The 26,193-nt window shown below is 39.5% G+C and overlaps 1 protein-coding gene and 1 long non-coding RNA gene across 3 annotated transcripts in view; both read left to right on the top strand.

The window, feature by feature from the left end:
- Positions 1-26,193, top strand: part of LOC126178680 (ribonuclease P/MRP protein subunit POP5) — a 142,199-nt gene that overhangs the window by 19,148 nt on the left and 96,858 nt on the right. For both annotated transcript variants that reach the window (XR_007536570.1, XM_049924551.1), the window contains exon 2: positions 2,385-2,533. Coding sequence is in view for 1 of the 2 variants with exons in the window: in XM_049924551.1 (XP_049780508.1) it covers positions 2,385-2,533 (149 nt within the window). In the remaining variant the exon portion in view is untranslated. The remainder of the gene's footprint in view (positions 1-2,384; positions 2,534-26,193) is intronic.
- On the top strand, positions 2,546-4,104 carry LOC126178701 (uncharacterized). The gene is made up of 2 exons (XR_007536579.1): positions 2,546-2,754; positions 3,245-4,104. It is a non-coding gene; the product is annotated as an uncharacterized LOC126178701 (long non-coding RNA).

Below are 26,193 nucleotides of genomic sequence, written 5' to 3'. Positions count from 1 at the left end.
TATTTGTTTCCCAATAAGGGGTCACATATTGTTGTGAAGGTGCATGATTTCTTTGGGAATCAGCCCAAGCCATTTGTTTTGGATTGACCTTCAAAGTTTTATAAGAGTCTCACAATAATCCTGTGATGTCACAGTATTCGCACACATCATTCCTATGAAATTTGTTGTCAGAATTCCATTGTAACCCCAAAAACAAGTATCCATCATTTTTAATTTTGACAGCGTCTGCTTTCATTTTTGACTTACTGCGAGAAGGGTCTGCATCGCGTTCCTTAGTTTCATGGTTCATGAACTGTACTCATATCTTGTCCTTAATCACAATTCTGTTCAGAAATTCCTCCTCTTCTTCATTGTAGCACTGAAGGAATGTTAATGCCAAACCCGTTCTTTCAGTTTTGTGAATATCAGTTGGACATTTTGGTATCCATCATGCACAGAGCTTATGGTAACCTAATTTCTCTGACAGTGTTAACAAAGGTTTTCTTTGAACTCTGAGGCAAATCCGCAGAAAATTATTAAATTATAAAACAACATCTCAGACACACTGTTTCATCAACATGTTGCATAAGTTCGATAAGCACATCCGAATTTGTTCTTTGTTCTCTTTAATTGTGCACATATGTATTGAATTTACTCCACCACTCCCTCACAGCATCATCACTGATCACCTCAGTCCAATACAAATGATACAATCTATGACAAGTCCTGACTCCTCCTGCTTGCAGGAAACGAATGATAGAACCTACTTTGTATTTGGTGGATGAAGCAAGAACACCATCCATTCATTCACTTACTGCTGACACACTGACAAATGCAAGAGAGTGCTGACTGTGTTTATTTTTAATATCCAGTTGATCATTTATTTATGAACAGCCCTCATATGAAACAAACAAATGGACTTCAGGAATGTAATAATTTCAGTACTGAAGAAGACTGGTGCTGGCAGTGTATCCTGGAACCATCAGTTTAATAAGGCATAGTTGCAAAATACTAACATGGACCAGTTACGGAAGATTATAAAAAATTGTAGAATATGGCCTGGGAGAGCATCAGTTTGTAATATGGAAAAATGAATGCACAAGGCAACACTGCCCCTACTCTTGTTGTAGAAGAGAAATTAAAGGAAGATAAACCTACATTTATAGCAGCTGTAGATTTACTCACATGTGACTGGACTTTCTGACTGGATTTCTCCCTGCACTAGGCTGTGAGCCTCCCACCAGATCCAAAGATGCCAAACTTACAGCATGAATTAGTGAAACAAATGAGTAGGATGGCTGGCATTCATTGCTGAAAGTCAAATTTTACCAAAGATATGTAGATTAGGGTTTCATTCAGTCCTTGTATTATGAAATATTTATTGTGCTGTTCTTGGGCATTTTGACTGAGAATTTATGGTTCCCACATACAACTCTTCCATTAAGTGGTTTTGACTTCATAAAACAGAATTTTTTTTGCACTTCATATGGCTTTACTGTAGTTGGCACTCAGTACTAGACACGAAACTCAGCTTTCACTTCTTGTGGTGCCACAGTGAGGATAATCCAGAGCTATTTGAAACTATAGAAATCAGTACTTTTAAAGAAGATTGGTTGGGGGAAAGAAACAAATGTCTTGTAGATTTAGAACCCATAAGGGAGACACACAGATGCAGCTTCTGGTGTTAGAAATCAGAAAAACCCATAAAGGGCCCTTTTGAATTACCGCTAGACACAGATCAGCTCACACCCTTCCCTTCAAACCATTTTCGCAACCTGCTGGATACTTTTGTTACAAAGGTAGTATGTTATCCAGATTCTAGAATTACTGCCATCTGCAATAATGACTACTACCTCATTAGACCTTGTCTAAGAAAATGAACATTAATACAACTACTCTCACAGTGAAGATTTCTTGGCTGTATTATTAATCACCGGAATAATTCTGGGCATTTGCACAGAATCAAGCACATTGTACATATGTGACTAGCTTCTGTTGTAAAGTTATCACTATGGTAGAAAATTGAGTCATAAACATGTAAAAATGAGAAAATAAAGAAAATTTTATATCAGCGCCAAGTGAGACACACCTCAGTTAATCAAAATGAAGTTATTTCATTCTTGATATTAAGTTAATACTGATTCTATGTCATCCTCTTAGTAGCCTCCTTGCTTCATTTGAAATGTGCATTACCTGTTGAAAATTTTAAGGTTCTATGTAATTAGTTCCATAAATTATCCCCCTTGATACAAGTTACAATTCCTATATGTCTCGATCAATTTATTGTAAGTAGTTTTGAAATATTGTTACTGAATCATTTTCTTTCAGTATAATTTAAAAAAAATGGTTATAATATGGTGGTAACAGAGAAATGCAGACATCAGTGCTGTGTGATTGTGTTACAGGTACTTTGCAGTAGAAGTAAATCCAACAGGCAAGCAACAAAAGGCACCATTTTACTTAAATTCATATGCACTGCAAGCATCTATCCTTAAAAAGGTGGAACAGTTGCATGGAGATTTTGGAATTGCTGCAGTTCAAGCTGGTTTCACTGGTAGGTATTTATTTACCAGTTCATCAAAATTTAAAGTGTTCCTTTTGTTAATTATGGGAGCGTGTTTAAGCAACAACAAGATGCAACAGTAGATATTGTGTAGCAACTTGTCACCTGTGGTAGCAAGTGCTATGAAATGAAAAGTTGGAAACGTGATCCTGCAACCCTCACTTGACGACTCAAATATTACTACTCCCGTATGGTCCAAAATAATATCGCCAGTGAGTGTTTCAACTCTATTTTAGCTTATGTTAAATTAACTAATTAATTATTGATCTTTCAGCAAGTGAACTTGGATGTCAGCTTTTTATGAACTCTTGACGTGGTCTCTGTTAATGCCAGCAAATGTCTAAATAATTGCTGAACAAATATTGTATGGTAAATATCCACAAAAAGGCAATTTTTTATCTGATATGATGAAGACTGAAATGACATATACATCAGTTAGTTACGATAATTGATACTAGATGGCACTTGTATACTTGGAAGTCATATTACACTCCACCAGATGTCTCTAGTTTGTCTTCCCTCTACTTTTGTGTCAGCTGTTGTTTGCTGCTGACAATTGTGTGCATTTTGTGAAGATGTGTGTGAAAAAATGATGTACTAAGTATCCAGATAGTTTTTGTATTTATCTGCTGTGCCATAATAGCATAAATAACATTAACTTTGTGTTTCCATAGTTAATTATACAAATATTTGGTTTTACAGGTTATAGAAAAGAAAAAGGGTATTTCAGATTGCATTTAAAATTGAGCAGGAGTCTGGAATCTCAGCTTTCCTTAAAACAGTGTTAACACACCTTGCTGATCTCAGCCTAATGAAGAAAGTACCTGCAAAGAAAGCCCACCCACAAAAAGCATGTTGAAGAAAGAAGTTTTCTTGAAGTGTATTAACACTAGGCATCTGAGGATTGGAAGAGAGTGATTTTTTCGGATGAGAGGTAATTTAATGTGTGTGGTCTGAAACTGTGGACGGAGTCAGGAGAAGATCTGAAGAAAGATTGTGTTGTGCTAGTTAAATAGTTCAGTGAAAGTGTAATGCTGTGGGGAGTGATGTGTTCTAAAGCAGTAGGAAGAATTACAGTTTGCACAGATTCAATTATAGGGTTAAATTAAAGTGACATTGTTAAAAATGAGGTAGCAAATGCTAAAAGGGATCATTTTAGTCGAGAAAACTGTGGGCTATTCATTTTCCAGGATGACAGTGAGCTAGTCACCTTACCAGGGTTGTACAGGAGCGTTGTGCAGGTCTGATGATTGAGCAGTTATGGTGGCCTCCAAATTCTCCGGACATGAATCATATTGAAAATTTGTGGGCTATTATGTCTTAAAAACTAAGTGAATATTCTTGACCAATAGAATAGAGTTGATTGGGGGAATTATTCATGCCTGGTACCATGAAATTGAACCTGGTGCACATGAAAGAATTATTGAGTCAAAGACAGAGTTCAAGCCCTTGAAAAGGCATGATGTGAGGTGGACATAATATTAATTTTGATGTAATATGTTTTGTACAAGTTAATTTCACTTTGAACAAAAGCAAAAAGTGCAGTAAACCAATGAAATATAGCCTCTTGGTCATTGTTTTGACATACATTAAGTAAAATTTTTTAGGTGGGGATTTTGTTTTTAAAAATATGCTTATGTATAGAAACTAGTAGGCCTAATGAGCTCATTTGTTGTTAGCAGTGGGAATAGTCGTGCAGTTTCTTGCTTACAGTGCACACTGTTCAGACACATTTTTAAGATTTACCATTTGTGGAGTCTGTAGCTCACGATCTATGCCGTATCATATACATTGGCAGTGTCATATCATTTATGTGGCTATAGCAGATGGATTTTTTAAGCTTGAATTTGATTTGGCATGTGGTTTTACACAATATGTTATTAAGGTTAAATTGGGCATGAGAAGCTACCACATCTTGGATGGGATTTTGCTTTCATGGAGAACAGTGGTAGGCTATTGTTGGATTTGACTTTACTGCTGCAGGTTGTTGGAATTTGCACCTGTCTCTATAAATTAAGGGAATTTTCACCTGGCTGTATCAAGTATGGAAGGAAATGAAGACAGAGTAAATGAGAGATCTTAGATCTGCTGTTTGTAGTTGAGATTTTGTTGGTAGTAAAATAACCTCATATCAAAATCCTATCATTTGATGATCACACTGACATAAGAATGTTCCAGTATCATGGTGAAGTGTGCTCTGGACTAGCCAGAGAAATCTGCAGTGGCCGAACATTGCCTCAGCACAGGACATTGTATGGAATACAAAAAACCTAAATTCTGTCATCGATGTCTTCGTACTGGGACAGCAATATTAAAGAAGCAGCGGAAATTCACAGCTCGATTAATTTTCTTAACAGGGACACAAGCTATCAACTCAGTACGGCATGGGGTCTAGCACTGACCATGTTAAAATCACAGTGAACACAAAAAAGATCTGTTGGTCATATGAGGGACGGTGCTGCAGTGGTGACATATGTATTTGGTTGACAATGGCGAGCATGGGCATATGTCAGCGTGGACACACATTTCGGCAGGTGGTTCCTGACAGAGGATGCTGGGGCGGCCGACAGCAGTGCACGGTAAGACTGACGCCCATCTGTGCCTGTGTTCATTATCCTACATGTGGTGTGCTTGTCTATCTCACTACTGATCTACACATCTGTGCTATTGGTCACCAAACTTTGGTGAATCAAAACTGCAGCAGTATTTATCTCATGAAGAAACATGCACCATATAATGTCAGTAATTTTAAAACAGCAGGGATATGAAATGTATGCTGATGACAAAAGGAAAGTGAGAGAAATGATAGGGGATGTTGAGAATTTAAAAGAATGAGCAATTTGAGTGAAAGGCAGTTCAGGTAATCAAAAAGGAATCTGAGGTGCAGAGTGCAATAATGGCTGCAGACATACTTTTCAAAGTACTTATTATTGTGATGATAAATAACTTTGAACTCTATTGTGATGACTTCTGCAGAGAACTGAAGATTGATGCAGGGACTGCATTAACATAAGCAGAGAAATCTGTTGCAATATGATTACACTAGTGGTGACAAATCTCAGGAAACAGTAACAATCACAACATGCCTGGGAGTGACCATCTGGAGCAACTGAAAGTGGAATGACTACATAAAATAAACTGTAGGAAAAACAAGTGCTATGATGGGATTCACTGGAAATTGAAAACAATGAGAAAATAGGCAGTTTCAGAGAAAGGTTGTATGGATCGTAAGGAATTGTAATACACCTACGAAAGTGGCATACAAACCACGTGGTTGACTGATTCTTGGTTATTGTTATCAGTCAGGGACCCCATACTATGTTGGATTAATAGATGAGATCCTTATGAAGAGTGGTGCACTTCATTTTGGTGTCATTAATTGACACAAAAGCATTACAGAAATGCTTAGCAAACTCCAGTGGCAGATCAGCTACTACAAGAGATGGTTTACTTCAATGAGACACATGATATGAGTGTGTTCTGAGAAGAGTTGGGCAACTTATCAACTTATTACCTGCTCCCACACACATCTTGCAAAATGACCACAACATTCTTCCCATACATAATTTGTCAATGGAAAAGGGCAGTTGAGGGGGGGGAGGGGGGTGTGATAGTGGTATAAGAAGTACCCTCCACCAGATACTGTAAGATGGGTTGTGTAGTGTATAGTATAGATGTGTGTGGAATGGTGTGTGTGGGTGGCTGTGCGGGTGTGTGTGCGCCTGCATCTGTGTCTGCATGTCTGTGTTTGGAGGGGAGGAGGGCAAATATAACATGAATCATTCGTGAAATCTTCTCAGGTGATCAGCCGAGTAAAGGCGTCGTCTTCTCGCAACGTTTCGAAGGGTTTCGTACCCATCATCTTCAAGCGAAGTGTCGAGATGCTGTGTTGCGCGGTCCTATAAAGGCTCCTGGACCAGTGACTGATCCCGGGCGCCGACCAATCAGGTACCTGCGGAATCGGCCGCCGCGCCAGTGGTGGGGGGTTCGCGGCGCGGACCGGGCGTCGAGTCCCTGCCGGTTCCTATTACGTCTTTGACCGCTACCGTCTTCGTGCCGGAGCGTTCTCTTCTAATTTTAGTTATTGCGGGATTCCAAGCTGTACTAAGTTGGAAACCAGTGTCTCGATTGATCAGGTTGCTGTTCAACCGAATTTCTACAGCCTCTTTGAAAACCGAATCCCAAAATCCTTTAGCGTCACACAGCTTCTTCGTACCCTCAAAGAGGAAGGTGTGTCCTTCGTTAAGGCTATGTTCCGCAACCGCCGATTTTTCTGTCTGACCAAGGCGTACATGTCTAATGTGTTCCGAGCGCCTCTGCGTGATGCAGCGCTGCGTTTGTCCGATGTATTTCGTACCATATTCACATTCAATACTGTATACGCCCGGAGTCTGCAGTCCTAGGTGGTCTTTGACTGAGCCAAGTATGTCTTTAATTTTACTTGGGGCATGAAAAATTGTCTTGATGTTGTGTTTCTCCAGAATGCGGGCAATCTTGGCTGTTGGCGGTCCCGCGTATGGTAGAAATGCCAGGCATCTGGTCTCATCTTCTTCTTCCGGTGTGTCTACCTTCCTGCTCTTGTGTAGGGCGCGGGAGATTTGCGTCTCATTATAACCGTTGCTGCGGAAGGTCTTCCTTAGGTGTTGTAACTCTGCAGGTAGGCTGTCATCATCACAGATAGACTTGGCCCTGTGCACAAGTGTGTTAAGCACTGAGTTGCGTTGTGCCGGATGGTGGCAACTCAATGCATGAAGGTATAAATCCGTATGTGTCTTCTTCCTATACACAGCGTGACCCAAGGTGCCATCAGGGTGCTTCTTGATTAGAATGTCAAGGAAGGGCAAGCTTCCGTTTTCTTCCACCTCCATAGTGAATTGTATGTTGTTGTGTATGCTGTTCAGATGTCGCAGGAAGTCTTGCAGGTTCTCTCTGCCATGTGGCCACACGACAAAAGTGTCATCCACATATCTGTGGAAGGCTTTAGGTTTCAGTGGGGCGGTGTCCAGGGCTATGTCTTCAAAGTGCTCCATGTAAAGATTAGCGATGCCTGGAGCTAAGGGGGACCCCATGGCTACACCATCCACTTGTTCATAAAATTTGCCTCCACATTTGAAGTGGGTGTTTGTTAACACATGCCGGAACAGCTTTATTGTGTCCTCACTAAAGCGTGTTTCGAGCAGCGCTAGGGAGTCTTCCAGCGGTACTCGTGTGAAGAGTGAGGTGACGTCAAAGCTGACAAGAAGATCTTCTTTATCCAGGCGAAAGCCTTGTAGTACCTTCACAAACTCCGCCGAGTTCTTGACATGGTGCTCACAGTGACCCACGATCGGTTTGAGCAGTTGTGCTAGGTACTTGGCTAAACCATATGTCGGTGAGTTGATGGTGCTCACTATGGGTCGCAATGGAACTCCGTCTTTGTGGATCTTAGGGAGCCCATATAGCCGTGGTGGTGCCGGTGCTCTGGGGTACAGCTTCCTGATGACGTCCTTTTCCAGTCCAGAGTCATTGAGCAAGGTGATGGTCTTGCGAGTCACGGAGGCTGTCGTGTCCTTGTCCAGTTGCTTGTAGGCAGTATCTTGTAGCAGTGAGTTTATCTTCTGCCAATAATCTTCTTTCCTCAGTATCACCGTTGCATTGCCTTTGTCAGCAGCTAGAACGACAGTGTCCTCATCCTCACGTAGGGCCTTAAGAGCCTTCCTTTCAGCAGACGTTATGTTGTTGTTGGGCATTTTTGCCTTCTCCAGGACCCTGCACGTTTCTCTCCTAACTTCCTCAGCTGCCTCCGTAGGGAGGCCGCGCACGGCTTGCTCGATGCTGCTGATAATGTCTCGCTTAGGTAGTGTCCTGGGTACTGGAGCAAAGTTAAGTCCTCTCGACAGCACTGATATTGTGGTCTCGTCCAGTTCTTTGCCTGACAGATTGATGACAGTCTTGGCATTGGTTGTGTGGTCGGCATGTTGCCGGGCTCCAGACAGTCTGGTGAACTTGCCACATTGTTTTTCCGTGGCTTTTCTCTTGTGGATCTCACTGCTTGCATATGTGTTTCCGTCGATCCACTCCTATGTGTGTGGTGGGAGATAGGAGGCCAATCGAAGGTGTTGAGTAAGCAGCATCCTTGCGTTCTTATCTAACTCATGCCTGGTGACCCGTATGTGTTGGCGCACCAGGGCCGCACCGGCTCGTTGTAGTATGCGTCTGGATCTTGTCGTGCTAACAGGGTGCCGCAAGTTGGCAAATTTCGGCAACACTTCTTTGTCTCGACACCGTTGTAGGAAGGCCAGTCTGCTAAGCAGCTTGCCCGCCTTGAGTCGTAGTTTCTGTAGCATCTGGTAGCTGCGATGGATATCCTCCCCGTAGAGGTATGTTAAATGTGATTTGAGACTTTCTCGGCGTATTCCATTCGTGAAATCTTCTCGGGTGATCAGCCGAGTAAAGGCGTCATCTTCTCGCAACGTTTCGAAGGGTTTCGTACCCATCATCTTCAAGCGAAGTGTCGAGATGCTGTGTTGCGCGGTCCTATAAAGGCTCCTGGACCAGTGACTGATCCCGGGCGCCGACCAATCAGGTACCTGCGGAATCGGCCACCGCGCCAGTGGTGGGGGGTTCGCGGCACGGACCGGGCGTCGAGTCCCTGCCGGTTCCTACTACGTCTTTGACCGCTACCGTCTTCGTGCCGGAGCGTTCTCTTCTAATTTTAGTTATTGCGGGATTCCAAGCTGTACTAAGTTGGAAACCAGTGTCTCGATTGATCAGGTTGCTGTTCAACCGAATTTCTACAGCCTCTTTGAAAACCGAATCCCAAAATCCTTTAGCGTCACACAGCTTCTTCGTACCCTCAAAGAGGAAGGTGTGTCCTTCGTTAAGGCTATGTTCCGCAACCGCCGATTTTTCTGTCTGACCAAGGCGTACATGTCTAATGTGTTCCGCTCGGAACACATTAGACATGTACGCCTTGGTCAGACAGAAAAATCGGCGGTTGCGGAACATAGCCTTAACGAAGGACACACCTTCCTCTTTGAGGGTACGAAGAAGCTGTGTGACGCTAAAGGATTTTGGGATTCGGTTTTCAAAGAGGCTGTAGAAATTCGGTTGAACAGCAACCTGATCAATCGAGACACTGGTTTCCAACTTAGTACAGCTTGGAATCCCGCAATAACTAAAATTAGAAGAGAACGCTCCGGCACGAAGACGGTAGCGGTCAAAGACGTAGTAGGAACCGGCAGGGACTCGACGCCCGGTCCGCGCCGCGAACCCCCCACCACTGGCGCGGTGGCCGATTCCGCAGGTACCTGATTGGTCGGCGCCCGGGATCAGTCACTGGTCCAGGAGCCTTTATAGGACCGCGCAACACAGCATCTCGACACTTCGCTTGAAGATGATGGGTACGAAACCCTTCGAAACGTTGCGAGAAGATGACGCCTTTACTCGGCTGATCACCCAAGAAGATTTCACGAATGGAATACGCCGAGAAAGTCTCAAATCACATATAACATGAATCAGTTTCTAATACAGAAAAGATTTTTAAAATTTTGAAAAATTATGTGTGTGCCATCAGCTGTACAATTTTCTGTTTATTCTCTACCACTTTCAGTTGTTACAGCTATTTTCAAGGAGAAAAACATTGTACATCAATATATCAAACATTCATTTCAGTCACATATTAGCCATATAAATGTAGAATTTATATAATTTCACAACACACTGTCTTAACACAGTCCATATAAACATGCTGAACCATGTCTGACCCACCACACCCTACAATTATTGATTCAAATTATTTATATAAATTCTGTTTCTGCTGATTTTCAGGACATAAACTTTGTCCTTCATAACAGCACACTGATAGGGATCTTCTTTCTTATTTTCCTGCAGAATATTGACAAAATATTTGGATTTGGGGAAGTTCATGGGTTTTATCTTGTTGTATCAGTTTTAATCAAAACACTGAATAGGTTTCAGTTTTCCTTTTATATATTCTTGAAATCATTTTACAAATTTTAAATACCACTTTTTCTTTGTGGTTCACAGTTATAAAAAGTTACATTTGAGCATTGTTATTTGGACATAATGAGCAACTTTGACCACATGCTGGCATACACAACCTCTCTTACCAAACAACTCCAGAGCAAGTCACTTACTTTACTCACTTATAGTCCATAGATTGTTAAACATAAAGATAACAATGTATTGGTCAAAGATTATTAAATGTCTACATACCTCTCTGACATTTACGTTTATCAAAATAATCAAGACAATTTTTTGTAAGAAATATTTACAGAATTTATGACAATTAAGAAAGGTTATCGCAAAATGTGTGATAAAATATCTTTTATCAGAAAGTAAATGCTGTAGTGAGACCAGCTTCATACACAAGCTCACCAGATGGAATGCGAGCATGAGAATGATAACTGGCTGGTGAAAGTGGGGAACTGGTGTGACTAAAATATTACAGTTCTGATCTTATACTGTACAGAATAGTATGTTTTATATTTCTTCATGAAGATCTCATTTTGTTCATAGTATTGCGAGTTTCTCCTGCTGCAATTCTTTAGCATGATTGGTTTTGTGGTACATACCCATACTGCTTCACCATCATTACATGTTTCTGGAGATAGCTGCAACAGATATGACACTTTGTCACAAACTGGTGAGGACCCAAGTCACCATCACAAATGGGTTTCAGGAGTGAGATGCCAACATGAGACCCAGTGGATTGTAAAACGTGAAGGGAGTTGTCACAGAACTAGGAATAATATAACAATGACAATAATATGAAAGTACATAGCATAAAACATATAATAAAAGAACAACTAGTACTAAGAAAAATGATAAACTGTATCATGCTGTGCTTAGTGTGGTTCATTAACTGCTTGGTTAAGTTTTTTAGTGTAAATATAGGCATACTGCTTTGTAAGTTTTGCTTTATTAATCAGACATATTAGTTTCTGTCTACCTTTTAAATTCAGCCATCATTTGGGCTAGTTGTAACTATTCCTCCTGGAATCTGTTATTCCATAATTCAACCCATATTTTTTCAACTTCACTAACACTTGCATTTTTATGTGTGACCTCCAAAGAACATCACCAATCTTCTCAGTACCTCAGTACAACATTTCTTCACTATAATAACCCAATATATCATCTCTACCTCAGATTCATCTCATTATAACATTTTTTATTTCTTCTCTCTACAATAAATCCACTAATTAACAACAAGTTATTCAAGTCTTCTCAAAGGCTTTTGTCTTACTTTACTCTCCAGGTTTGAAAAATATTACTTTCTTTGCTTTCAATTTTCTCTGCTTCTCTAAACACAGGTATATTTAGTTACAAGATTATTACCATGCAGAATGACCTCTACATATACATCCTACAGACCATTGTGAGGTGATGGCAGAGGATGCATCCCATTGTACAAATTATTAAAATTTCTTCCAGTTCCATTCATGTATGGAGCACAGGAAGAACAACTGTTTCAAAGCCTCTGTGTGTACAGTAATTATTCTAATCTTACTCTCACGATCCCTGTGTGAGCCATACGTAGGGTCACAAACACTTGAGCAATATTCTAGAACCAGTTACATAAGTGATTTGTAAGCAATCCTTTTTACACTGATTACCCTTCCCCAGTGTTCTACCAATAAACCAAAGTCTACAACTTGCTTTACCCACTACTGAGCCTATATGATCATTCCATTTCATACTCCTACAGAATGCAAACTCAGGTATTTGTATGAGTTGACTGAGTCCAACAGTGATTCATTGATATTATAGTAATAGGATACTCTGTGCACAATTTTACATTTCAGAACATTTAAAGCAAGTTGCCAGCTTCTGCACCACTTTGAAATCTTATCAAGATCTGACTGAACATCTACGCACCTTCCTTCAGAGAGTATTTCTTTATATATGACTACATCATCTGCAAACAGTCTGATGTTGCTTTTAATATAGTCTGCAAAGTCATTAATATGCAACATGAACAGCAAGGGTCCCAACACAGTTCCGTGGGGTACACCTGAAGTTACTTCTACATCTGACGATGACTCTCCATCCAGATAACATGCTGTATCCTCCCTTTCAAAAGGTCCTCAATCCAGTTACAAATTTCACTTGATACCCTGTAAGATCGAAGTTCTGACAATAAGTGTAGATGTGTTACTGAGTCAAATGCTTTTCGGAAATCAAAAACTATTGCATCTACTTGATTGCCTTTACCCAAAGCTTTCAATATGTCGTGTGAGAAAAATGCAAGTTGGGTTTCACATGACTGATGTTTTTGGGATCCATACTGGTTGGCATGGGGGAGGTCATTCTGTTCAAGATGCCTTGTTATGCTTGATCTCATAATATGTTCTAAGATTCTACAACAAATTGTTGTTGATGATATTGGATGGTAGTTTTGTGGATCACTTCTACTACCCTTTTTTTCCCAAGAACTGGGCATGGGGTTTTGGTCATGGGATCTATGATAGATTATAGTTAGAAGAGAGGCTAACTCAGCGGCAAATTCAGTGTAGAATGTGGCAGGGATTCCACTGGGTCATGAAGCTTTGTTCAGTTTTAACGATTTCAGCTGTTACTGAACACCACTGACACTAATATTTAATCCACTTGTCTTTTCTATGGTGTGAGAAATAAACTGGGACAGTTCTCCTGGATTTTCCTTGGTAAAGGAACATTTGAAAACTAAGTTAAGTATTTCGGCTTTTGCCATGTGATCTCAATTTCAATTCCTGACTCATTCACTCGGGTCTGGACACTAACTTCGGTGCCACTAACAACCTTTGCATACAACCAGAATTTCTTTGGGTTCTGTAAAATATTCTGCTACGGTAGTCGTTGAAGACATCACAAATTGCTCTCTTGACAGCCAAATGTATTTCATTAGCATCTCTCTATTGATAGCCCTGTTTTACACATTTTATGCAGTAATCTGTGTTTATTTAGAAGTTTCTTTACAGTGACTAATTACCATGGAGGTTCCCTCCCATTATGGACTGTTCTGCTGTGTACATATCTATCCAGTTCATAGTCAGATATTCTTTTAAACTTCAGCCAGAGTTCCCCTACATGCTCCTGCTGTGTGCTGAAAGTTTCAAGACCGAGGTATTGCACTGTTGAATTTTCGTCTAGTTTACTTAACATGTATATCTCTCTGCTTGATGTAGTTGTCATTTGTACTTTGGTAACCATTGTTACTACAACTGTGTCGTGGTCAGGTCTGTTTGTTGCTAGTATATCCAATATGTTTGCATCATGAGTGGGGTTCCTATCTATATGTTCTAGGTACTTTTCAGAGAGGACATTTAGGACTGTTTCACAGGTTATCTTATCATGCCCACCACCAACAAACCTGTAATTTTCCCAGTTAATTGTTGGATGATTAAAGTCTCCAGCAATGTTTACAGTATTATTGGGGAACTTCATGTACAAGTGAACAGAGGTTTTCTCTGAAGTTATTGGTGACCTCAAGAGACGAGCCTGGTGGGTGATAGAGAGATCCCATTACCATTTTATGCCCACTGCTGACACTGAGTCTTGCCCAGACAACCACACAAGCAGCTTCAGTTTCTATCTTTGTGGATTTGACTTTCTTGTGTACTGCGATAAATACACCTCTAATTCCCATTTGTCGATCCTTTCGATATACACTTAAATTTTTCCCAAAAATTTCACTGCTAACAGTTTCAAGTTTCTACCAGCTTTCTGCACCTAGTATTATGTGAGCTTCACTGCTTTTCCTGAGCGCTTCAAACTCGGGCACTTTGTTGCCAATGTTTTGGTAGTTTACCATTAGGATTTTAATACTCTCATGATGGAGGCATTTCTTTTGATCTTATACTGGTACTTCTGGCTTTCATACAGCTTTTGTTACTTGTATTGATTGGAGAGTTGCCTAATCTAAAAGACCCTTGTGTGTACCCCACACACAGTCAGCTACCTGAGTAGTAGCCACAGATGTGTAGTGCACACCTCACCCATTTAGGGGGACTCTACAGTTCCCAACCCTATGGCACAATTGCAAGAAGCCACAGCCTAGCTTGTCACAGAACTTTCAGAGTCTCTGGTTCAGTCCTCCTGCTTGACTCAGAACCAAAGGGGTGCAATCAGTTCTGGAGACAGTGCTGCAAATTGTGAACTTTGTTGAAATTCCGTGTGCAAGGCTGGTCTCCTCAGCCTCCTCTGCCAGTCACTGGAATAACCCAAGTATGACCTCAGAGCCCAGACGACAGACATCATTTGTTCCAAGGTGCTCCACAATCTGCTGTTGTTTGCACCATGTTCCCTCAATAGCTCAGTAGCTGCTGGAATAGCCTTTCAACGAGTTGAATGAGGCCCCCAGGCAAACACAGTGAGTGCACCTGGTGTCCTTTCCCATTTCACTACGGGGTACCATCAATTGCTGTACATTTGAACTGCTGACCCTAAACTCTCTGCTGACTGGCAAAATTGCTAGTTTTATAGCAAAAAGCTGACCCTCATATATGGGTCAATCCATATGAAGTGATCCAGTGATGGTTGCTTGACCATTTTTAAATATTTTAATTTTTTTATGTGTGATTGCCCTATATTTGAGAAGTTCAGATTTTTAAATAATTTATCTTGCACCTTTACTGGATGGCGGTCATTTTTATTTGTAGGCGCACAACGATTTTTCAGTTTGGAGACATTAGTGAAAATTTGAATATCTCTGCATTGGTTAAATCACAACAATGCAACTGACATGATTGGTTTTAGAAAAGTGTCCCCTACAACATTGTCTATTACACAAAATACCCTAAATTCGAAAATAACCAGTCAAAATTACCTCCAAAGTTTGGTATCCAAATTTTCAAAAATCCACTTTTCAGGCCCAAAAATAACAAACAAGGAGTGATTAATTAGAGTATTTTTTGCCTATGGTTAGCTATCATACACTACTAGCCTCATATAGAGCAAGAACACTTACAAACATTTCCTTAATTTTTTATGAATTTTTGAAATTTGAAAATTTTAATTTTTTGTTAAGTTTGGGGTTAGTTATCTCAGGTGGGACTAAATATAAAAATATTATTACTGCACAGTTTTTACACTTATGTGATAGAAATGTACTGTAAAAAGTTCAACATTGATATCTGACTGTGAACAAAGATATGAATTTTTGAAAATGAGGAAATGATTCACATTACTCTACGACTGATCTTATGGGTATTACCTATTTAAAGGGTTTATTGTTTCATTGTAATAAAATTTAATTGTGACATATATTTAGTTAACACTATCATCCAATATTCATTTAGTTTATTTATTTTTAATAATGCAATATTAAACAATAGGAGCTTTCGCTTTGTTCTATGGTAATAAAAATGCCCACTTACATTTAGGTTTATTGTCAATAAAGAAGTACATTATTGCTGGGTGTGGCATTGTTGCAGTCAGTCTGTTCTGAAACCTCTGTTACAATGGATGTACATACTTCATCGAGAGTGTTGAATGTGTTATGTGCTTTGTTCTGTGTGTAATTTGTAATTAATTTTGAGATATTAACTGGAATGCAATAACATGGATGAACAGTTCTCTGTTGGACAGATAGCAAGTGAAGTGTGTCACAAAACAGTTTACGGTTCAGTTTCAAAAAACTTGATGAAGTTAGACAAACTTTTTTTAAATTTTTAGGAAGTTCTTCTGTAGTATCAGTGTATGAGTACCAAGAGAAGAAACATATTCTGAAGTACAACCACATTTTTGGAAGAAAGTGCTGTGATCCACTTAAAGTTCATAAAAAGCCTATTACTAAAGATTTGAGGGAAATAAAACGTGAACATTTGTCCTTATTATGTGTTCTAAGTGAGATGTATCTCCTGCTTCGAAAATAATAAAATTAAGTATCAGAAAAAGAAAAGCAGCTATTGAAAATACGTTACAACAAATGTCAGACCAAATTATAAGACTTGGAATCATGCTTTAATAATACAGATACCAACATTATTTCTAAAGAAGAAGGAAACCTACCACCAGCATCATCTGACACTGAATATTTGAGCGTAATAGAGAAATTAAAAATTAAATGTTCATTGACATCTAAAGAGGAAAAAGTTAAAATTTTGAGTTTGCTCTGACTTATGGTCAAGAGAAAAAATAGTTCATGAATTCAACGTTTCTCACTGTTTGTTTAAACAAACCAGAAAATTAGTGAAAGAGCAAGGCATTCTTCCAGTTTTAGGAAAGAAGAAAGTAGTAGGTATAATAGATATAAGTGAAGAAACAATTAAAAAGATCCAGCAGTTTTTTGAAGATGATGAAAACAGTAGAATGTACGAAGGTTGCAAAGATAGCAAAAGAGTTGTTATAAATGGAGTTAAAATAACAAAGCAGAAATGACTAATGCTGTCAAATTTAAATGAACTTTATGTAACTTTCAAAAATTCTCATCCTGAATGCAAAATAGGAAGGTCAAAACTTTGTGACCTCCACCCTAAGTGGTGTATTTTCATTGGATCCTCAGGGACACACTCCGTATGTGTTTATTTCATCAAAACGTCAAACTGATGATTGCGGGTGTAAAACTCAGTGATCTTAACTACAAAGAGTTACTAGATTTAATGGTCTGTGACACTAACAGTTATGACTGCATGATGAGTTTGTGTAATAAATGCCCTGGTAAGGAAACCATTATTGAATTGTTTCACGAATATGATGAGGAAATGCCATACAGTATTACCTTCAAACAGTGGGTCATAACTGACGGGGCAGAAATGATAACAGTGGTTAAATCTCAGGAAGAGTAGTACTTGGAATCTTTAATTGATAACTTACAAAAACTCAAAAGTCACCACTATATTTCTAAAATCCAAAGTAAGTTTTTGAAGGACAAAAAAGCACAACTTTGCAAAAGTAAATGTATAGTGCTAGCTGATTTTGCAGAAAATTTTACATTTGTGATTCAGGATGCAATACAAGGGTACCACTGGGTCAATGACCAGGCAACAGTGCATCCATTTATTCTCTACTTTAAAAATGAGAAAGATGAAGTCTGCAGTTCTTCAATTTGCGTTCTAAGAACTACTTGGAGCAGAACACTTTGGCTGTGCATGTTTTTCAAAAGTGTCTAATAAATTACATAAAAGAAAATTTTCCCAAGGTTGAGAAGCTGATATACTTTTCAGATGGAAGTGGTAGTCAGTATAAGAACAAAAAGAATTTTTCAAATCTGTGCAGCCACAAAGTAGACTTTGGGTTGGAGGCTGAATGGCACTTTTTTGCATCTTGCCATGGTAAAAATGCCTGTGATGGGGTAGGAGGTACAACAAAATGTGAAGTAAGTAAAGCCAGCCTACAAAAACCAACCACAGACCAAATTCTCACAGTACAGGACATGTATGTCTTTTGCAAGGATAATATTAAAGGCATTACCTATTTTCTGATCAAGAAAGAAGAAGTGGTTCTGCATATGAAAACAACATTTCAAACCAGATTTGAAAACTGTACAGCAATAAAAGAAACGCGGCATTTCCACAAATTCCTTGACATTGCAGAAAACTTAGTTTGACACTATGTAACATCAGAAACCAAAATTTATGAGGATCATTTTGTCAGTAAAATTACATCTCTGTCTTTAACATTGAATGACATAGTGGCATGTGTGTATGATGCACAGTGGTGGCTTGCAGGGGTTGAAAGAAAAGTTTGGAAAACAATGATGTTTTTGTGCATTCTTCCACCCTGCTGGCCCAAGAACATCATTCAAGAAATCTACTAGTGACAAAGTTTGGATACCAGTGAAAAATGTTTTAAGGAAACTTACAATGTTTGAACTTACCGCAGCTACTGAGAGGTCTTATTCTATATCACAGAAGCTGTCTGAAAAAGTAAGTGTTCTTACGTTCACCGCCAGGTTTAGGAACAGTCGCATCTCAAAGGATGCTAATTGAAAATATTTATTTTAAATATGTCAAAATAATATAAATATTAATTTCAGTGACGTTTCCACTTTTCGTATATAATTTCAGTACCTTACTTCAATAATAATTGATTATATTCCACCAGTATCACACATGAATAGGCAACTGCCATATGATCAGTTGTAAAGTGAATTATTTCCTCATTTTCAAAAATTCATATCTTTGTTCACAGTCAGATATCAATGTTGAAATTTTTACAGTATGTTGCTATCATATAGGTGTACAAACTGTGCAAAAATTATATTTTTATATGCAGTCCCACCTGAGGTAACTAACCTCATACTTAACAAAAAATTAAAATGTTCAAATTTAAAAAAAATCATAGAAAATTAAGAAAACATATGTAAGTGTTCTTGCCCTATGAGGCTAGAAGTGTATAATATCTAACTATAGGAAAAAAATAGATTCTCATAACTCACTCCTCGTTTGTTATTTTTGGGCCTAAAAAATGGATTTTTGAAAATTCGGATACCAAACTTTGGAGGTCATTTTGACTGGTTATTTTTGAATTTAGGGTATTTTGTGTAACAGACAATGTTGTAGAAGACACTTTTCTAAAAACAATGTCAATTGCAATGTTGTAACTTAACCCAGTGCAGAGATATTCATATTTTTGCTTACATCTGTAAACTGAAACATCGTCGTGTGCTTACAAATGAAAATGGCTGTCATTCATTAAAGGTGACCGCCATTCATTAAAGGTGAAAGATAATTAAAAAAAAACTGTTTTGAACTTAAAGAAATGGCTTTTTGTAATGGCCCACCATAAGTATAGTAATGAAGACAAGCTTAGTATCTAGTCACATGGCTCTGAGAATTTCTCAGATATTCAGAATGTTCATTCATCATTATTTACAAATACACACGAGAAAAGAAATGTGTATATAGCTAAAAATAAATGTTTTCACAAATGAGGCAGAAATTGTAATATTAAATAGTGAAAATTCCTTCAAGTGGGTAAATGTATATGCAAGTATTTGGATTATGGTGTATAGTGCACAGTGACCTTATGAGGTAAGTTGCATAAATGATAAAGACTTGCTCAGAGACCAGTTCTGAGACTTCTTAAGAGTATTTACATAAACTAGAAAATGTGCTCAGTGAATAATTCAGAGACTTTAAAGGTTTCTCCTGGTACAGATCAACAAAACAAGTCACTAAAGACTGAAAAAGAGAGTTTTCTCAGAGAACACTTCTGAGACTTTTTGTTTGGTGGCACTTGCCAGTAAGACTGCTCAAGCAACAATATCTGAGACTTTTAGTGGTGATATTGCGCAGTGAAAACCACTATAAGTTTGTAAGGATTATCATTCACGTATTCATTTTGTCTTTATCAATTTAAAGATAGTTTTTCAGCATTTTAATCTGAGAAGAGCTACTTTATCATCCTAGTGGAGAAATGTCAAACACTACTTTTTTTGCAAAAGAATGATTCATGAGTATGGTACACCTCACAGTTCAAAGCATAGATAAGAAGTTTTTGGGTAAATTATGTAGCATTAAATCAATACACAGCATTTTATATCTAAACATTATCCAAGGTAAATATGAAAGTGCTGATTTGATTTGATTTTAACAGGAGAGCTAAAATAGCTTAGGTCTAACCCGCCACTGCCCACACCAAAACTAGGTTTATTGTGCAGTATCGCTCCCTGTATATCTAATAAAGCCAACCAGTGCTCTTAAATAGTGCAAGGAGTCCCTCTACCAGTTTTTTGTTAGACACAATTTGTTCAGGTCTAGTTGTCCCGAAGATTCTGTATCTTTTACTCTACAATGCCATGCATTCAAAGATTAGGTGTGATGCAGTTTCTTCACCCTCATCACAGATTCTACATTTAGGGTCCTCTTCCATTATATCCATTGTGTGTAGGTGCTTTTTGAAGTTCCCATGGCCGGTCATCAGTCCAGTTATGAGTTTGATCTCTTTCCTGTTCAATCCCAGGATTACAGAGCTTCTTTTAAAACATGGCTTGGGCATCATTACCTTACCATGTTTTTGTTTATGGACCTTGGTCCAATATCCTACGCACTGTTTCCTAAGCCAGTTCCGTAGTTCTAATTTGATCATAGCCTTGGTGATTGTCAAGACAGGTTCCGGTCCAATAAATGAAGTTGTTGCCCCCATCCTAGCCAATCTATCAGCTTGTTCATTGCCACAGATCCCTGAGAGGCAACAGACCCACACTAGGTACACCCTATTGCTTCCCCCTAGCTCCACCAGAGCCCTGTGGCAATCTGCAACAATCTTAGATCTTGTTGCAGGAGCTGCCAATGATTTCAGGGCTGCCTGGCTGTCTGAATAGATGTAGATGCTACGATCATTGTAGCACCTACTCATATTCTCCTCCACTCATGCCCTGATTGCAGTAATTTGAGCTTGGAGTACAGAGGCCAGTTTCCCTAGAGAGATGCTGCTCTCCAGTCTTGGCTGAACCCCGTACAATCCTGCCCCAATGCCTTGATCTGTTTTCGACCCATTGGTTTACAAAATGATGTCCCCCATACGGTGTCGAACTCTTTTCTCCCACTGCTCCCTACTTCCAGTTATTATGTTGTAAGGCTTTTCGAAGCAGTTAGGAGTTATTATATAGTCAGCGGGCAATCCCCCAGCCATACCTACAGGGTTATTACAAATGATTGAAGCGATTTCACAGCTCTACAATAACTTTATTATTTGAGATATTTTCAAAATGCTTTGCACACACATACAAAAACTCAAAGTTTTTTTAGGCATTCACAAATGTTCAATATGAGCCCCTTTAGTGATTCGGCAGATATCAAGCCGATAATCAAGTTCCTCCCACACTCGGCGTAGCATGTCCCCATCAATGAGTTCGAAAGCATCGTTGATACGAGCTCGCAGGTCTGGCACGTTTCCTGGTAGAGGAGGTTTAAACACTGAATCTTTCACATAACCCCACAGAAAGAAATCGCATGGGGTTAAGTAGGGAGAGCGTGGAGGCCATGACATGAATTGCTGATCACGATCTCCACCACGACCGATCCATCGGTTTTCCAATCTCCTGTTTAAGAAATGCCGAACATCATGATGGAAGTGTGGTGGAGCACCATCCTGTTGAAAGATGAAGTTGGCGCTGTCGGTCTCCAGTTGTGGCATGAGCCAATTTTCCGCGGGCTACGCGTGAAACTTGCGCTCACGTGTTCAACCGTTTCTTCGCTCACTGCAGGCCGACCCGTTGATTTCCCATTACAGAGGCATCCAGAAGCTTTAAACTGCGCATACCATCGCCGAATGGAGTTAGCAGTTGGTGGATCTTTGTTGAACTTCGTCCTGAAGTGTCGTTGCACTGTTATGACTGACTGATGTGAGTGCATTTCAAGCACGACATACGCTTTCTCGGCTCCTGTCGCCATTTTGTCTCACTGCGCTCTCGAGTGCTCTGACGGCAGAAACCTGAAGTGCGGCTTCAGCCGAACAAAACTTTATGAGTTTTTTTTATATATCTGTAGTGTGTCGTGACCATATGTCAATGAATGGAGCTACAGTGAATTTATGAAATCGCTTCAATCATTTGTAATAGCCCTGTATATTTACCTCACTCACTATGTTAGTGTGTGATTCTGGATATCCAAATGAGACCCAGTTTTGGCCAGTTTTAAGTCTGTATGCCCCAGCTGCTGCCTCCATCTTAACCTAAAGGTGAAGTGGAGGCATATCCAGCATGGCTTCCATTCCAGTGGTTGGTGTGCTGCTAATTCTGCCCGTTATGGCTAAGCAGGCCAATCTCTGCACCTTAGCAAGCTCTTTAGCAGCAACCTGCTGTTCTACTTTCTTCCACCACACTACGGCCCCATAGGAAATGTTAGGTCTAACCACTGTGGTGTATATCCAGTGCATACCCCTGGGGCTTAGGCCCCAGTTTTTGCCACAAGCCCTCCTAGTACTCAGTAAAGTGTTTTTTGCCTTGGAGCAGATACTCTTAATATGAGGGGTCTCATCCTAGGTTACCCCTAGATATTTCACTGCCCCCTTCACAGGTAGAGTTTCTTCAAAGAGCTTTGGATTCCAACTTGCATGCTGAATATGTCTCTTCGTAAATGGCACCACAACAGTCTTCTTAGGATTAACTCTCAGATCCTGTTTAATGCACCATTTTTGCACAATGTCCAACCCTCCTTGTGCCATATTACTGACTATGTCAGTGAATTTGCCAAATATTACTATGACAAGGTCATCTGCATATCCTTGGCAGAAGCATTGTCTGGAATTTAGTTCCTCAATGAGTTCGTTCACCACTAGATTCCACAATAGAGGAGACAAAACTCCTCCTTGTGGGCAGCCTCTAGTGGTCGTAAATACCATCTTTTCATTCATCGTAGTAGTCTCTTCCTTCCTTCCACTAAGCATGGCTCTGGTCCACCTACATATAGTGGTCCCCAGATCATGCACCTCTGCTGCCCTTACCATGGAATCGAAGGTCGTGTTACTAAAGGCCCCCCTCGATATCCAGAAAGATGCAGAGGGCTATTTCTTGGAAGTGAAGTACTTTTTCCACCTTCCCGACGAGTTGGTGGAGAGCTGTTTCACATGATTTACCTGGTTGGTATGCATGTTAGTTCAGGTGTAGAGGGACCCTACATAGCCTCCTCTCCTCAACGTATACATTAACCAGTTTTTCCAGTGGTTTGAGAATGAAGGACGAAAGACTGATTGGTCTCATATCCTTGGCCTTGGTATGATCAGTTCTCCCTGGCTCTGGAATGAAGACAACCTTCACTGCCCTCCAAACATTGGGAATGATTCCTACTGCTAAGCTAACCCTAAATAGCCTGCATAGGATTCTTATAAGCTCTCCTCCTGCCTGTTGCAGGAGAGCTGGAAAAATTCCATCTGGGCCAGGTGACTTGAACGGCTGGAATGTTCCCACTGCCCTCTGGATTTTGTTGAAGTTCACACACTCCTTGGCCGATTCCCAGTCCTCTCTTCGAGTGTCTGAGAACCGTTGTCTCTCTGGGGTCACATACTGGTCCGTGTTATCTGGCAGAGCTATTGAGGAAAGTGAGTTTTGAGGAGCAATTCCAGTGTCTCATGTGCTGTCTTTGTAATATGAAAGTGATTCTTCATGATTGGTGTCTTCAAAAACAAAAGATAACATTGACAATAGAAGAAAACATTGATAGAGACAAAGATAGCACAAGAAGCTGTGGTACAGAAAACTAGCAGGAAGCAGTACTAGAATAGCTGAGGCCCTTGTACTCACCAAACACATAAAGTGCAAATAAGTGTACACCCCTCTGTGTATTACAATCATGAGATCAAGACAACATATTTGCATACACTTTATCACAATGTGTGATTTCACAAGTACATAATCCCAGTTTAAAACTGTGTTACTTTTACTTTACTGTCATATGTACTTTCTCGTGTCTCTCCCTGTTTCTTCATCGTTTCTCTGACAATCTCCTCTTTTCTCTGTAGACATAATTGTCAACTGTGATAGAATGTCTGCAGATTTCTTATGAAACATAATCTCAAAAGGTGTCAATCCAGTGGAACTGTGTTGTAAGCTAATCACAATGTCTTCAAAATCACTCGTGTTCAACCATGTAGAATGCTTATGATTACAAAATCTATGACATAGGCGGCCATCTGTCTTGTGTATCTTGCTGCAGGGTTTGATGACGGCTTATAAACGGAAATCAAAATGAGTTAAATTGCTGATCTTTCAACAAATTTTTAAATATGAGCTGTGATCCTTTATCTGACAGAATGGCTTTTGGTTTTCCTACATTTTTCAAGTCATCCTTCTCAGCCTTAGAAATAATCTCTTTACTTATGGCATTTCTGACAGAGCAAAATTTTATAAATTCGGAAAAAAATGTCAACCATAGCAAAAATGTAATTTGACAACCCCTACTCTTTGGCAAAGATCCAGAGAAGTCAACAGCTACCAAATCCATAAGTTTTTCAGGAATGATGTTATGGATTTCATCTTGATGTGTACTGTTACTTACCTTTACTCACTGACATCTATCACCTTGACATGTACTATTACTTACCTGTACTCACTGACGTCTATCACATGAAGACAATTCTTTCCTTACCTTTTTAGACATATTGTAAAAATAAACATTCTGTTGAACTAGAATGAGATTTTCACTCTACAGTGGAGTGTGTGCTGATATGAAACTTCCTGGCGGATTAAAACTATGTGCCGGACTGAGACTCGAACTCGGGACCTTTGCCTTTCGTGGCAAGTGCTCTACCAACTGAGCTACTCAAGCATGACTCTTGTCGCGTCCTCACAGCTTTACTTCTGCCAGTACCTTGCCTCCTACCTTCCAAACTTTACAGAAGCTCTCCTGCGAACCTTGCAGAACTAGCACTCCTGAAAGAAGCAAAGTTTGGAAGATAGGAGGCGAGGTACTGGCAGAAGTAAAGCTGTGAGGACAGGGCGTGAGTCGTGCTTGGGTAGCTCAGTTGGTAGAGCACGTGCCCGCAAAAGGCAAAGGTCCCGAGTTCGAGTCTCAGTCCAGCACACAGTTTTAATCTGCCAGGAAGTTTCATTCTGTTGAACTTTTGGATGCATTTTTGAGTGCCACAGTGTCGTTATCATTCTGAGTTTACCTGATAAATTTTTCAGCTTCTCCTCTGGTCAACATAGCTTTCAGTCATTCGAGTCATAATCTGTCCTCCTAAATAGTGTACCTTTGTGTACATAGTAAAATTTATACAGGTTTTCATGCCCTTTCTTACCTAAACAGCTTTTGACTAACCTCCAGTTTGAATCATGATTTTGATTTCTCTTGTTTCTGTTGCACATAGCTCTAATGACTTCCTCATTGTGAAAATCCTTCATATATCTCATCTTAAACTCTTTTCTTTCAGTCTGATCATGTAATTCATTAATTCCACCTAAGGGTAACCTATATAAAGCATCTGCAACAACATTGTCAGTACCTTTGACGTGTACTATTTCATAGTCAAATTGCTGTAAAAACATACCCCATCTCGTGGGTCTTTCATGGTATAATCTGCACTCTTGAGGGTAACTTAGTGCCATGTGGTCTGAATATAGTTTTATGACCTAACAGATAATATTGGAACTTGTCAAATGCCCAGTGAATAACCAATAACTCATTTTCAGTAACGGTGTAAGATTTTTAATATTTGAGTAACATTCTACTTTGAAAAGCAATTGGACGAATGTGTAATTTTACCATCAATTTTTTTTCCTGGAATAACTCATTATCTAGTTCATAATTACAGCTGTCAGTGTATAAGCAAAAAGGCAAACTGAAATCAGGTCTGTGTAATAAGTGTTGGTTGTTCAAGTATATATTCAAATGCTTTCTGACATTGGTCACTCCAAACCCGCACAGTATTCTTCTTAAGTAAATTTCTCAAACATGGTGTATTCAGACTTTGATTACTAACAAATTTTTGATAGAATCCACATAAACCAAAATGTGGCTTTAACTGCTTTCTGTTATGTAGTGCTGAAAATATGAAAATGGCTTCTATTTTCTCACAGTCAGTAAGACCCCCATCATTAGCAATAACATGATCTAAAAATTTAACTTCTAGCACAGTAAATTTAGTTTCTCTAATTTAAGTGTCATTCCCCATTCCCAAGTTTATTTGCATACCTGTTTCAAAAGTTGAAAGTGTTCATTCCAATATTGCCCAGTTATCAAAATGTCAAGTACATAGATTGTAAGTTATGATACAGGTTCTGTACC

Source organism: Schistocerca cancellata, chromosome 1, assembly GCF_023864275.1.
Source record: "Schistocerca cancellata isolate TAMUIC-IGC-003103 chromosome 1, iqSchCanc2.1, whole genome shotgun sequence".
Classification (NCBI taxonomy): domain Eukaryota; kingdom Metazoa; phylum Arthropoda; class Insecta; order Orthoptera; family Acrididae; genus Schistocerca; species Schistocerca cancellata.
This window is presented reverse-complemented; position numbering and strand designations above follow the sequence as displayed.